At 52.6% G+C, this 15,047-nt stretch overlaps 1 protein-coding gene across 4 annotated transcripts in view; it reads left to right on the top strand.

Moving 5' to 3' along the window:
* DOCK3 (dedicator of cytokinesis 3) overlaps nt 1-13,447 on the top strand; it is a 403,408-nt gene extending 389,961 nt beyond the window's left edge. The window contains exons 49-55 of one of the 4 annotated variants that reach the window (XM_057555410.1): nt 263-410; nt 1,599-1,688; nt 6,044-6,162; nt 7,349-7,436; nt 11,304-11,426; nt 11,957-12,039; nt 12,877-13,447. In XM_057555410.1, the coding sequence (XP_057411393.1) occupies nt 263-410; nt 1,599-1,688; nt 6,044-6,162; nt 7,349-7,436; nt 11,304-11,426; nt 11,957-12,039; nt 12,877-13,386 (1,161 nt within the window). In that variant the 3' untranslated portion in view covers nt 13,387-13,447. The remainder of the gene's footprint in view (nt 1-262; nt 411-1,598; nt 1,689-6,043; nt 6,163-7,348; nt 7,437-11,303; nt 11,427-11,956; nt 12,040-12,876) is intronic. The other 3 variants (XM_057555412.1, XM_057555411.1, XM_057555413.1) reach the window with 3 other exon arrangements.
* Nucleotides 13,448-15,047: the final 1,600 nt, after the last annotated feature.

Below are 15,047 nucleotides of genomic sequence, written 5' to 3'. Positions count from 1 at the left end.
GATTGCCTTCCTGCCTGGCATTCCTGATGGCTAAGTCCTGCTTCCTCCATGGGCACCATCACTAGAGTCTACCCAACAGCCCTGCTCCTTTGGGGTTATAGGTGACCCTTAGTGCTGGCCATCAGCCTGGCCTCCATCAGGGCAAGGGTACAGTATCAGACACTGGGTCTGGGCACCTCATGGCATGAAGAAGCCAACTCTGGGCCAGTCTACAATCCTGGCCATTCAGACCTCTATCCTGCTAATTTTTCTCCCTTTGCAGCTCGCGTATCCCAACCCCAGGTACCAGGGCTCAGTCACCAACGTCTCTGTTCTGTCCTCGTCCCAGGCAAGCCCTTCTTCCTCCAGCCTGAGTTCCACTCATTCAGCACCATCCCAGATGATTACCTCTGCCCCTTCCAGTGCCCGAGGTAAGGATGGCAGGGCGCTGCTTGCAGAAGGGAGAGGAGAGAGCCTCATGGGCCCCACTTGTCCTCCTCTCATCTGTGGCTATGTCTTTGAAAGCGGCCCTGTGACTTAGAGAATGCTCACCTGCGCTTTTAGCACCAAGGACTCGAGGGGTCCTACCTCCAAATCTTTTTCTCTGGCTGGCTTCAGTCCCTGCTTGGAGCAGTGGTTGCAGCTATGCTGCCACCGAGGTAGCTAGCCATCGCATCTCCACCTCAGTAAGAGGACACACAGCCTAGGGGAAGGCTCAGTTCTTTTCCATTGAAGTGTTTGCAAGAATAAAGCTCAAAGTTAAGGCAAAAGTGAGTTTTTCTTGAGTAATCAAACATGATGAAAAAGTATGAAAATTAAATTTGAAGACTAAAATTAACCCTGGAAAATATTATTATAAACAGTAACAACAGCCAAAAAATCTTTGTTCAGTTGGGAAAGTCTTTTTTTTTTTTAAATTAATTAATTTATTTATTTATTTATTTATGGCTGTGTTGGGTCTTCGTTTCTGTGCGAGGGCTTTCTCTAGTTGCGGCAAGTGGGGGCCACTCTTCATCGCGGTGCACGGGCCTCTCACTATCGCGACCTCTCTTGTTGCGGAGCACAGGCTCCAGACGCACAGGCTCAGTAACTGTGGCTCACGGGCCTAGTCGCTCTGTGGCATGTGAGCTCTTCCCAGACCAGGGCTCGAACCCGTGTCCCCTGCATTGGCAGGCAGATTCTCAACCACTGCGCCACCAGGGAAGCCCGGGAAAGTCTTAATCAGGAGAGATGGCTCTGTAAAAAGCTATTAACTTTGCCAATTATTGATTGATTTCTTGTTCAGTTGAATAAATATTGTTCTGAGCCAGCATCTTTTTCACATTCTGATTCTAGTTCCTGTAGTAAAATTTGATTCTCTGTCCTTTTAGATAGAAACATTCACAGTGGAATGGAAATTAGCTATGATGACTAAAATCTAGCACTTCCCAGGGTTGGCTGTGCAGAATAGTAGCAGAAGAGAGTGGTGAGCTTACCAGCTAGTCACTGGCTATTGCTTCCAGGCTGCAGAGGGGTGGAGTCTCTTTGTTCTTCTCATTATTATGAAGATAAACAGAAATAGCACAAATGTATGACATAGAGGGTCACTGAGGGGAAAAAAAAAATCTTTTCTTTCATAGCACACAAACCTGAAAGGCTCACAGTAGCAGTGATGGAGAGAGAGATGCAGTGGCCAACTGGGAAAAGCCTCAGCAGACAGCAGAAGGGGGGTAAGGCTGCAACAGGCACAGTTACAGACTTTCACCTGAAGCATCCAGCCCAACCCCTCATTCCCTGTGGAGGAAACAGGTCCAGTGAGAGGGGCTTAAGGCCATCCAACCAGTTTGTGGCCAAGTTGATTTTGGAGTTTGAGTCTTTACACTTGCCAGCCCTCAGTCTGATGCCCATTCCACTTCCATGATTGCCTCCCTAACATGGACCAAGGCACTCAAAAAAGGGGAGCCAGCATTTGGAAGCAGGTATTTCTAGTGTTAAAGAAGAAAAATGATCCAACAAATGGGTGCATGTTGAAGATTTGTCAGTATGTGAGGGCTGCAAACATAGAGAAGCAACAGTGATTTGTGTTATAAAGAAGGTACATCAAAAGATGGTTTGGGGAATAAAAAGGAAGGAAACCCTGAGAAGTCAGCCATGACTTCTGTAGTGGAGGTTAGCATTTGCAGTGTCTTAAGGTAATGCTCCTGAATAGAGCTGCAGAAACAGATTTTGTAATCTAATCTGTTGTGTGGGTTTTTTCCTAACCTGAACACTCTCTAAGATATACTCAGCCATATCTAAGTCTTTAGCTGGGTATTCTTGCTGAAGTCAGATCTCTGAACCATGATTATTGATAAAAACAGAGGCAGCAAAGGATGGACATTTTAACTCACTTCCACTCTGACATTGCTCAGACACTTCCTCTAGGCAGTGCCTGGTACTCGGTGCCCTGAAGAGGACAAAGACGCCATCAGGGACCTCACAGGCTTTCTGGTACCACGTTTGTCCTTCCAGCTAACCATATACTAATCTATTCCCTCATCAAGCTTTTACGAGTGCTCAGTGAGAAGTCTGCGTTGCTCTTACACCATCAGAGTTGAATAGAGAGAAGTTATGTTCTCCCTGTTTGGAAGTGATCCCTTTTTATTTCAAAAGGCTTGGTTATCAATTGCTGCATAATAAACCACCCACCAAAACTTAGTGGCTTAAAACCACAATTTATTATCATCTTGCGTGATTCTGTGGGTTAACAGGGCTCACTGAGCAATTCTCAGTTGCAGTCTCTCATCAGCTTGCAGTCAGATGTCACCGGGGGCTGGAATCATCTCAAGACTCAACTAGGCTGGACATCCAAGATGGCTCGCTCACGTGGCTGGCAGGTGATAATACCTGTCAGCTGGGAGCTCAGCTGGGGCTGTCAACCTGAGTCCCTACGTATGACCTCTCTCTGTAGCTTGAGCTTCTCACAGCATGCAACCGATTTTCCCCAGAGCAAGCATTCCAAGACACCCAGTCAAAAGCTGCAAGACTTATTACCCAGCTTTGGAAGTCCCAGAACATCCCTTTTGCCACATTCTGTTGGTTAATCAAGTCACTAAGGCCAACCCAAATACCAGGGTGTGGAATAAGACTGCACCTCATGATGTGAGGAGTGGCATGTGTTTTGGGAGGGAAGACATTGATGGTCGCCATCTCTGGAGGTAAGCTATCATGATGGTCAAACTCTAGAATATCATATAGTGAAAGGCTGATAGGAGCTCCCTCCCTTTCTGGAGTAGATATGAAGTATAAAAGTGAACAAAATGGTTAAACAGAACGGGGCGCAAAGCTGGGAATCATGATAAGAGCAGAGGCTATTAAGAAAGAGCAGGAAGTCACATCTAGGCTACAGCATCCATGCAATCCATGTGTAGGCCCATCTGGAGGAAACAATGGGCCCAACATGTGTCAGGCCCACATGTGAGAGAAGATACAGACTGTGACCTGGTGTCATAGAGGAAGACTGATATTTTTAGATAAATGCGGTAGGTGAAGTAGTAGATGCACTGGGGTCACCGAAGAAACAGAGCGGCCCACTCTGGGGTTTATGTCTGATGTTACGGATGAGGGGAAGGCTTTCATGGAGAGTGTTCTGGAGAGTCCTTTGCATTGGAGTCACTTTCCCCACTTCCAGGAGTGGTCATGTCACCAATAGCCTTCCTTGCCGTGCCCATTGACACTCTGCTGTGGTTCTTGTTGCTTTGGAAACCTTCAAGTTGAATGGCCTGCAAGGCATAGTCTAAACTCTTGTACATCAGCAGCGCCCCCTGGTGGTCAAAAGGCTGAGTGGGGCTAGGAAACATGGAGATTTTGATTGATCCTCCTTGAATAACTCAGTCATGCTGGGACTTAGCCCCCCTGGGGTTTACCAAACTACAACTGAAGTAGTTCAAAAGTCCTGTGACACAAAAGCCCTTGTGGTGTTTAAATGTTTTCATGAAAAGTAGCCATCACTCTCTCCTACCATGGTATTGGCTGCCCAGGGAAGACAACTGGGAAGGAAGTAAGATGATAGAGTTAGAAAATCTAGTGGTAGCACAGAGCACCCTTTTGTTTTCGCACCAGAGAGGCCTCCATAACATGGATACAAATCCTCAGCATAGCCCCTGGGGCCTGCAGGCTGCTGTCCCGCCATCCTAGCCCTGCAACATGTATCAGGATATTGAGTGCGCAGATCTGGGGTTGGCCTGGTGAGCCAGACTGTGAGCTCCGTGAGGTGAGGGACCATGGCCAAGCTAAGCAAGGCGGTACACCATGTTCCAACCACATGCCTGGTGCGGGATAGGTATTAGATATGAGTTTGATGTAACTGAGTTGGTATAAAGGGGCTGTGTCTCTGTGCACGCCAAGTTGGGGGTACCCCTGTCCAGAGATGTGGCCAGCAGGACCCAGGGAGTATTCAGAGTTTCTTGCTGGAAAGGCACTATAGAAACCAGTGGGATTAGGAGCCCTTTTCCTTTTTTCTTTACACAGCCGTCTTTTTGAGGTTGCCTCAGAGCATAAGTTCTAAAAGAAAATATTGATGTAAGTAAAAAAAAATCACCAAATAGTAGCAATTCAGGCCAAGTTTTTCAAAAAAGCATACTTTACTCATTCCCTTATCAATGAAGGATATTTTTATAACTAGGTCTTAGAGCCAGCCCTGAGGTTCTGTAAACAGTATCGCTCAGACCAGCTGTGGAAGAAGTTTAGTTAAATAATAATTGCCTTACTTGTTTTTAATATACTGATTTTTCAACATATTTAAGCCTCATCTTCTTGGACTAAAATGAGTACAAGAGTCATTTCTCAAGAACGCCTGGCTGCAGAAGACCTTTTTTAGTTGTACCCTGACAGTGCCTGGACGGCACACTCACAGGAAGGCCCAGAGACCCTGGTTTTCAGGGACACACAGCCTCCTGAGCTGCAGGTTGACCTCTCAGATGGAGCCTCACTAAGAAAACACCACAGAGAGGGGTTTCAACCACTTGAACCAGCCAGAGGCTGCCGAGCTGCCAGTGGGCAAGTAGGGGGCACTGGGGTCCAGCTGACCCTCCCACGAAGGGTCCAGAAGACCCCACTAGTTTGACATGGACATGCTGGTGTTTGGCACAATGAGTGATACACGTTTGGAGGGCCTTCTAAATTATATCTTCCCAAGGGAAGCCTGCAAGTTTATTCTCACTACTTCTGTGGAAGGTCCCCTTGAGGACCATTGGTTGACAGGTTCCTGGGCCCATAGCTGTGGCCTGCATCAATGGGGACTAAGCCACACCACATCTGGCCTCCATAACAGCCCCTCAGGCCAGAGGAGGTCTCACAAGAGAAGGGCATGAACCAAGTCAACTCAAGAGCCTGGGTTAAAGACCCACAAGTCCCAGACTAGCTCCATGACTCCCGAGTTCACTGAAGGGCAAGTCTTAGAAACCCTGGAGAGCCCCCTGTGTGCAGGGCCCTGGGCCCCCAGCCAGTGTGGCTGGGTCTGCAGTAGGATGGCCAGGAAGGCAGAGGCCAGGCACTGGAGGCTTGGAATCTGAGAAAAGGTGGTAGGGAGCCATCTGGGAACAGGGCCAGTGGTGTCTGGAGAAGGTAAGTGTGTAGAAACAGTGTGTCAAGTAAGAACCGTGCTGCTGTGTTATCTGAGTGTATCTGTTTCTGTGTGATGGCTCCATTGCAAGCTGGCCTGGGCCCATGCCTGGGCCCCCTGAGAGAGCTCAGCATCCAGGCCACACCCATCTCCCAAGAGTGCTGGATGCAGAGGGCCCCTAGGGCCCCAGCTCCAGTCCCCAGCTCTCCTCATGATTTGCCTCTGAGCATGGTGAGGGCGCTGTCGGCGAGTCTGCATTGCCCCAGGCTGTAGTGTGTGTGCCTTGGCTGGGATGCCAGGTGCAGCCCCCGCCACCATCTAACCACCAGGCTCTGCTTCATTCCTCCTGTGCTTGCTGAGTTCATCCTCACCCCAACTGCAAGGGGACACCCATCCTGGTTCCTTGGCCCCAAGGATGCCTGCCCTCTGGGCCCTCCATCTGTGGCTTGTCATCTGTGCGTGATTGTTCTCACTTGGTTACAGGCTCTCCCTCTCTGCCAGATAAGTACCGCCATGCCCGGGAAATGATGTTGCTGCTGCCCACACACCGGGATCGCCCAAGCAGTGCCATGTATCCAGCAGCCATCCTGGAGAACGGACAGGTAATGGAGCCAGCCTACTGACTGCCCTTTGCTGCAAGTGTGTTGCCCTGGGCTTCCCTCGTGCACTTGCTAGGCTTTCTGCATTGTCCTTCGTGCCTCCCTCATTCTGCCATAAGACCCTCAGAAGGCTGCTGGGCTCCTAGATGGGAACTGCAGTGAATGTGCGGACCAGCAGTCCAGATGGAGTACAGCTGTGGGTAGAGTGGTGGCAGGGTTGGAACCACCATTGTTTGTGTGGCTCTCTATCCTTCCGGCCAGCCTCCTGGACTCCATCTATAAACAGTCTGGCAGAGAAAATTGGTTCTTTTCTGTCCCAAGAAGGCAGTGGTGGACGTGGGTCTAGAAAATGGCCTTCTTCCCTGTGTGTGTGAAGGACATCCTCACTGGGGCAAACTCTGCCTCTTTCATCCATCCATCCATCCATCCATCCACCCACCTGAAGCCCCTCTCTACCCGCTGGGACTACTCTCCACACCATTTGCACAGCTCTCCAAATATCCTATATGGGGCCCTTGAACAAGAAGCTGCAGGGATTAGCTCCTTCCCCTCCTGTCCAGTCTGCCCTGCCCTTCTGTCAGGGTCCATGAAAGTCACCTCCAAACAACTGTTACCTAGTCCCAGAGTGCCAGGACTTCCCAGCAGTACCTCCCTGTGCCTGGTCAGCCCTGCCAGGTGGAAGGAGCAGGTCTGCCTGGCCGCTGCCCATCAGAACAGTAGGTCCTGTCTGTGACTTTGGGCTTGAGTGCTTCCCTTTCCCTGCCCTCAGTGCTCACATGGGCCTGTGCCTGTGGGGCATCTCCAGGAGACTAAACCTGCCAGTGCTCAGGGGTGAAAGGGGTCCCTAAATCCTTTCTACCAGTGGGTCTCCTCGGCAGGACAGAAGGATACAGTTAGATACCCTCGGGTGCCTGTGTCCTTTTTCTTGGCCATGTACAGGACAACCTGGAGCCCAGGCAGACACTGGAGGGTGGACCCTCAAACACTTTACATGGCAGGACTCAGAGCCAGATAGCATGGATAGTTCTCCAGCTGGCCTGATGTTCTCAACACATCTCAAGCATGAGCTGTACCACTGCTTTGATTTTTCCATCTGATCCTGGAATATCCTGGCTCCTGTGGCCCACAACACTGCTCCCAAGGTGTAACTGGTTGTTTTCACTCTTTGATGTTTTTCTCCTTCCCTCAGCTGCCAAACTTCCAGCGGGCCCTGTTCCAGCAAGTGGTTGGAGCCTGCAAACCCTGCAGTGATCCCAATCTGTCTGTGGCTGAAAAAGGTATAATTCCCCTTCCCAGGTGGCCTTCTCCCATGTTTATCCCCATCCTGAGCGTCTGACTTTTGTCCCTAAGCACCAGCTGGCCAAGGCTGAGCCACACTCTAATGCCCAGGCCAGTCTATCTGTCCAGAGTCCTGACCAGTTCCTGTGTTCACCATTTAACCCACGTCTGGCTTGATGCTAAGGTTTGGATCCTGTTTGTTTGTATCTCTCCCTCCCCAGGGCCCACCCTCTGAGAAGCCCCAGCTGCCACCTGCCCTGAGCCCACCTTTATGAAAACTTGGGCTGCCGTATGCAAACGGTGGGCAGCCACTCCCCGGGGCTCCTCCCAACCAGCCCCAGAATTCAGCAGGCCCTGTGGCCCCTTTGGTCCCTCTCAACTTGGGCCCACGGGGACCTCTCCTTGTTGCTCAGAACAGGCCTGTGGCCAAGTCTGCCCCCAAGAATAATGGGAAGGACAGGCCATGGCAAAGTGAGTTTCCCAGAGACAGTCCTGTCCAAGGGACTTCAGTCCTGCTAGAGCCGCTCTGGCCTGCAGCTACTGCGAGTCCATTTTTTACACGTTGCAAGTCCAACAACTATACCATGAGACTAGGCAATAATTAGAACAGAGGCTGTTTATAGATAGTGGAGTTTTACCCTGTGTTCTGCTTTAGCAAGCTGAAGGAAGAACCAGACTTGAACCCATATGACCCCGGCCCAAACACGGAGACCTGAGTTCATTTAACATAGAACAATACCTGTGTGGGGACTATGCTAAGCCTACCTGCCACACAGAACCGTACCCATGTCAACCCGCTCCCTGTAGGTTCCCCTCCCCTCTCCTCCATCTGTTGGAGTTTAGGGCACACTTAGTCCCCAGCAATACAACCTGCTGTCCCATCAGAACATGTCCCTCCAAAGCTGTTGTCATGTCATCATTGCACCTCTTCACCAAGTACTGTCTGCTGTTCCCACTGTCATTGTTCCTCCCTTGCTCATCATGGAGGATATGCCTCTCTGTCCTCTTTAAGGAGACCACGCACGGGGTCCATGACCTCAGTGCCTGGTAGGCATCGGCACCGGGTACTCAACCACAAAGGGCATGGAGATTCTGGCTGAAGATGCCTTCCTAGCCTCAAGGTTGCACATCCCCAAAACATGCGGCTTACCTGGACCCCTGCACCTGTGCCCCAAAACAGAGTGCCCTTTTGGCCTTGAGGGCCAGAATCCACAGTGGCTTCTCTTTACCTGAGTTGTGGAGCAATCTCAGATCTAGCCAAGAGCAGAGATGGGCTCAGAGCTCAAGTGGGTGCTGGTGGCCAGACCAGGACCTTAATGCCAACCGGACCCAGAAGAGCTTCAGGCTTCAGACCAAGCTGCAGCAAGAAGCTGGATATGCCCACCACCCCCCAGGTGTGGGAAGGAAAGAGGGTTGTCTCAGAACAAAGGCTGAGCCCAGAGCAAGCCCATTTAAGCCACAAAGCCAGTGCTCAGTGGGTAGCAAACTAGACATTTGCCTAGGGGGAACACATAGGCCAGAGTAATGACTCCCTAAGTCTCTACCTGGATCCTCCAGGGCAGGAACTGTGCATACTTGTCACCATTCTCTTGTCATCGGGATCTTGAGTCCCATGAGAACTCCACTTCTCACTTACATGTGTCTCTCTTTGCCAGGCAGTGACTCCCAGACCAGGCAAGCCTGCCCTCGAGGCTGTGGGCTGTGCACAGGGGACCTCAGGCCAGTGGTGGCCCGTAACAGAGAGAGAGAGAAATGGCCAGGACACAGTGGGGATTGCCCCTCTTCTCCTAGGATAGGTCTGTGCATCTTAGATTTTCCACTAACCCCAACGCACTTGTGCTGTATGGCACAAGTTCACTGGTCTCAATGGTCACCAACAGCAGGCTACAGGGTGAGCTTGATGATTTCTGGTTCACACGGAGGGGCTCAGGCAGGTACCCTTTGTACACCATTGCAGCCTTGCCAGCTTTCTTCCCCCATAGCGTTCCTACCTGCAAGATCCTCTGGGCCCTTGTGGGTAAACTTTTGCAGTCCCACAGTTCTTCTGGGGTCTAGATGTGCACATGAGATCTTGGGCTGTCAGAGCCCCTTTGGGGAAGCTGCCCAGACCCACCTCCAAGCTTCTTATTCCATGAGGTTTGGTGGCTTTTTATGGAGATGGAACTTCTCCTTTTCGGGAGAGGGAGGCTCAGTGCTGAGGACCAGGAAGCTCATGCTGCATCTTGAGGAAAGCCTACATGAGAATAGGCCTGTCCTGTTCTTAGGGTGGCTCAGGCTCTCTGAGGAGGCCTTCTGGTGGAATCCACCTGGTGTTCACCAGAGTCAGAATTCTTTCCTCCTTTCAGTGGACAGCTGAGTGTCTGTCTACCCAATCACTGCCACGCCCTCCCTTCTGCCACCAGCCATCAGCCATCCCATGAGACTGAGCCACGCTTCTCAGAACTGAAGCTGTTGAGGTCGTTGAGTTCTACCCTGTGTTCTGCTGCAAGCCCACAGCAGTTCTGGACCAGTGAGGAGGACTAGGGTGGACATGACCCATCACCTTATCCCTGGACCACATGGGGCCCAGCCCCTCCTGGCCACATCCTCCTCAACGGCTAAGCTCCAGCCCCTTCCCTCCCAGAGCCTCTCAGGTCCCATTAGGCCCTGGCGTTCCCCACTCAGGACCTGGAGTGGGAAGAACCCAAACCCCAGCCTCGTCAGGCTCACTTTAGCTATGACTGCCTCAGAACAAAGCCAGTGGGTAGGCCGCTTCTCTCTCTAGGAGAGCCCAAAAGGGAATTGGTGTCTGTCTGGCTTTGTAAGAGAAAGGGCATATTTCTTGTCAGTGTTATTTGTTCTCCAGGAGGAGTTGGCCAGTAGCATTCACATGCCCCCCTTCTGCTCCTCGGACCCCAAGGTCCAGCCATTCCTCCTCTCCTCTCCCCTCCTACAAAGTCACGCACCCCAGCTGTGGCTGAAGGGCCAGTATTCTGGCACTGGACTTCTTCCTTACCATAGGTGGACACCCTGTGTTCCTCTTTGTCCAGGGCCCACTCTACCCTGCATCCATAGCATGTGGGTGCCAGGAACTGGGCCTCTCTACATGCCCCAAAGCACCCATGGGCTCCACAGCCCTCCCTCCTCTCTGGAAGCAGTGGTCCCTGCTGGACCTGGGCCATGACTCACGGGCTTTAGACTCTCCTCCAGCAGACACAGTGAATACCAGTCCTTACCTAGAAAACCCCTGTGCATCCCAAGCCCGGCCAGTGGGCACAGAAGCAACAGGGATGGGCAAAGCTTGTACGTACCACAGGCTCTTTGTGGGGCCAGCTTGGGGGCAGCTCCTGCCCACTCCCTGGCCGTGCACCAGCTGTGGATGGAGGCAGTCTCTGCTGCCCGCCCATCCTGCTCCCTGCTTTTCCCGTTGGGCCAGGGCTATGGGAGAGCCCTGAATCCTGACCTTGGTAAGACTCTCCATAGGTGCGCGCTTGCACTCTCTCTCTTTTTTTGCAGTCCCATCAGCCTGTTTGACTCTCCTCTTCTCATCTCTTCTGTTCTCTCTTCTCCTCCTGGCAAGTCCTGGAGGTTGCAGATGCTCACTCCTTGCTGCACTTTCTCTCCGCTTACCGTATCCTGAGTATTCTTCAGACATCAGTTCACTCTGTTGCCGTCCTCTTAAGTGGCTTCTGTCCTGACCACGGTCCCCTGTGGGCCACAGTGTCTTGCTTGGCCAGTGTTTTGTGTCTTAGGAGCTGGCGTGCCACTCCCACGTGTGCTGAGTACATAGTATGCACCTGCAGAAGCCATAGGCTGTAGGACAGGCTTCTCTCAGAGGGTGGCTCAAGAAGTAACCTCCCTTCATGCCATCTGTTTTCACCCTTCAGCGGTGCCAGCAGCCCCCAGCAGCTGGAGCCTGGATAGCGGAGCCCGAGAGGCCCAGCCCTTCCTGTCTGCCCACACGGGGTGCATCCTGGCCCCCCCAGTGCCTCCCCGAAGCCTGCTGCATGGTAAGAAGACCTCCAGCGGGTCCCCCAGATAGTCCCGTCTCAGATTCTACTCACAGGCAAGGGCAACAGCCCTCCAGGCTGAGAAGATGGGCCGACTCAGCCAAGGAAAACACATCCCCACTGCAGGAAGGATCCTGCTGGGCTTGGGGGTCAGTGAGGTTTCCAAGCACAGCAGGTGAGCTCAGTGAGGCCTTTCCAACCGTGGAGGCTGAAGACATCAGAACTGACCATGCCAAGCATGATACTCACCAGCCTGTCATCGCCAAGCAGTGGGCTGAGAGCTGCCACTGTCTGCGGTCTGTTGTTCCATGGGCTCTGATGCACTCGACCTTCTTGACCTCCTGTGTGGCATGGGTGTCTTTACTCCAGCAGCTTGTTTTGGAGAACTTCAGTGAAAAGAGAGGTTTTCCAGTGGCCTTCAATGCTGAGGGGTTGCAGGAGACTCACATCTGTCCAGTTGGCCCTGCAAGATATGCTGACTTGCAGCGCAAGAAGGCCCAGCTGAGGCTCTGGTTCTGTTTCCTTTGCAGGTCATTACTCCCTACACTTTGACGCCTTCCACCACCCCCTGGGTGACACCCCCCCGGCCCTCCCAGCCCGGACCCTGCGCAAGGTAATGCACTAAGGTGACACCCCCACCAGGATGTGAGAGGAGTCATCTCAGCTGCTAGAATTACCCCTGAGACACCTGAGGTCTACCTCTCCTGCTTCTGTCCCTGAGAGCCCAGCCTGGCAGAAGCTCAGGGTGGCCAGAGCCACACTTGGGATGCAGATGACCAATGTGTCCTGCAACAAATGTGATGGGGGCAGGGAAGTCAGAGGGTCCTGGAGACGGCAACACATGGTACCCAGAGTATGTGAGCAACGAGCAGTGAGAAGCCAGGGGGTTCCCTTCCAACACCCAACTTATCAACACACCACAGTTCAAGACGTAAAGAAACATTCCTGTGGTGGATCATAGAGCACTTTAAACTGGAGTCCACTCAAAGCAAGACGCATCAGATACCAGACCTTTACGAAAAACTCGTTAACTTTTCTGCAAATTGGAAAAGACTGTCACAGATTTTGGCAGCAGAATGCACTCATCTGGTCCATGGCCCACTAGGGTTCTTTCTACCCTCACCAACTGGCCTGATGACCCAGCCCTTCTGTCTGTACCCCAGAGCCACAGCCAGCAGCCTGGGACATGGCTTCAGGGGGCACAACTGCCCAGCAGCCAAGACAGGGCCACTTTTTAGCCACAGAAATGCAGGTGATTCTGGGGCTCCACTGGCTTGTTGGGGGCAGGGAAGAGCTAGGGGGTGACTGATGATGAAACAAGAAACATGCTGTTGATGAGGATTATTTTAAAGTTCATTAATAAGCAGACTCTTGGTCTTCTCTTCCCATGGTGGGCCAGCCAGCCTGTTTAGAAAGAGGGATTCTAACATTTCTACCTTTTCTTTTGCAGTCTCCTCTCCACCCTATCCCAGCCTCCCCCACAAGCCCCCAGTCGGGCCTGGATGGCAGCAACTCTACGCTGTCTGGCAGTGCCAGCAGCGGTGTGTCTTCCCTAAGCGAGAGTAACTTTGGGCACTCCTCGGAGGCCCCTCCTCGAACCGACACCATGGACTCCGTGCCGAGCCAGGCCTGGAATGCTGACGAAGATCTTGAGCCGCCCTACCTCCCCGTCCACTACAGCCTCTCTGAGTCCGCTGTCCTGGACTCCATCAAGGCCCAGCCGTGCCGAAGCCACTCAGCCCCGGGATGCGTCATCCCTCAGGACCCCATGGACCCACCTGCGCTGCCACCCAAGCCCTACCACCCCCGCCTGCCGGCCCTGGAGCACGACGAGGGTGTGCTGCTGCGCGAGGAGGCTGAGAGGCCTCGGGGCCTGCATCGCAAGGCCTCGCTGCCTCCTGGGAGCACCAAGGAAGAGCAGGCTCGCATGGCCTGGGAGCACAGCCGAGGGGAACAATGAGGGGCAGGGAGGCAGCTGGGACACCACCCTCAGTGAGCAGCTTGCCCCACCACTCCAGGTCTGAAAAGCAAGTCCCCCCGCAGGGAGCCAGAGAGGCCCGGCACTCAGGAGAGGACCACCCCGAGTCTACATTTCTACTGCCGTGAACTCGTGTGTTGCCATGTACAGAGGCCACAGCAGCATGAAGGGTTGTGGCTTCTCTTTTTATTTCATTTTCTACATTCCATTTCTATGGGTTTTCCTTTTTCCTTTGTGGAGTAGATGCTTTCTTCCTCCTGTAGTTCCAGACCACGTGGAGCTATATGGAGATATTGCACAGACGGAATCGATTGCTTTGCAGGGCCCCAGGGGGTAGGAGCCCAGGCCCTCCCTCCAGGGAAGAGATGCACAGAAGAATGGAAATTGTGCTAGGGACCTCTTCCTTTGCTGTGTGGACAGAAGAGCTCACGGTTGTATTCAGGGATTGCAAGGACCACGTGGACTACGTCACCGGTGGACAAGGGGGCTACAAGCCATTTTGCACAAATGTCTGCCCACCTGCTCCCTCTTCCATCCAGGAGTGTGCAACTGAGAGGCTGGCTAGACCAAACTGCCAGCTCAGGCATGTCACCTGGCCTAACTGCATGCCCAGGGCATACTGCCAGGCTTCCATGGGCCAGCCCTGCCTCCTACTCTACCTTGGATTTTTCCCTCCATCGTTTTTATTTCTGACCCTTTGCCCCTTTCCACTCTTAATACACCCCATGCCCTGCAGGAGCCCCCTTGGTGCATGGATCTGCAGTGGTTATTTCCTACCCTCTGGAGTTTGAGTGGGGGTGTAGCGCCAGAGGGACTACCCTCTCCACCTTCCTCCCCAGGGCCCGGGCAGCCACGTGTTGAGAAACAAGCTGATACAGGAGTGAGGCTGGGGTGTGGCAGGGGCCGGAAATCCTCTAAACTTTCAGAAGTGGCCAGAGTGCCTGTCATCAGCTCCTGAATCAGGGATTTTCAGCACTGCCTCCAAGCAGTGGGGTTGGCTGCCCAGCCAGGCTTCTAAGGCCGGAGGACTCGTGGTCAGGTTCAGCAAGCTCCTGGGTAAAAAGGGTGGGAGGGAGCTTCTCCTCTTAGAAGCAGAGAGCCACGCAGGTTGAATTATCCTCTCCCAGTAGCCAAGTGCAGGGCCTCAGCTCCAGGCCCATGGGGACCACCACTCAGGGTTCAGGGCGGGCAGGAGGGCAGTTTCTCCAGCCTCCCCAGTCTGTTGGGCAGAAGGCAGTGGTGTCTTTATAGGAAACTCTTTCAGGTCAGGGCACCGATTTTCCTCTTGGTTTATTATTTGGGGGAATAGGGTGGGGTGGTAATAATATTTTACCAGGGTGCTTCTAAGTTACTTTAAAAAGTCTACGAAACATTTATTTGCTTGCATTCACAACTTTGATGGTCCCAAGGCTGCCTTCTCCTTGTTGAGCAGGTGTGTTCTCCCCTAGTTCCTCTTCTGCTGGCCCATCTGACCTCCATGGTTAGGGTGTTTTTCACTTGTAAACAAATGCCAGGTTGTTTAATAGGAATGCCAGCAAGTAACCTATGAGGAAAGATGGGGGGCTGCATTAGCTTCAGGGCATCTGGGAGTGTTTTATCACCGTTGTGGGTCCTTTCTGATACTTCGAGGGCGACTCCAAGCA

Source organism: Balaenoptera acutorostrata, chromosome 10, assembly GCF_949987535.1.
Source record: "Balaenoptera acutorostrata chromosome 10, mBalAcu1.1, whole genome shotgun sequence".
In the NCBI taxonomy this organism is placed as follows: domain Eukaryota; kingdom Metazoa; phylum Chordata; class Mammalia; order Artiodactyla; family Balaenopteridae; genus Balaenoptera; species Balaenoptera acutorostrata.
The sequence above is the reverse complement of the archived record's forward strand: the minus strand, read 5'-3'. Positions and strand labels throughout refer to the sequence as shown.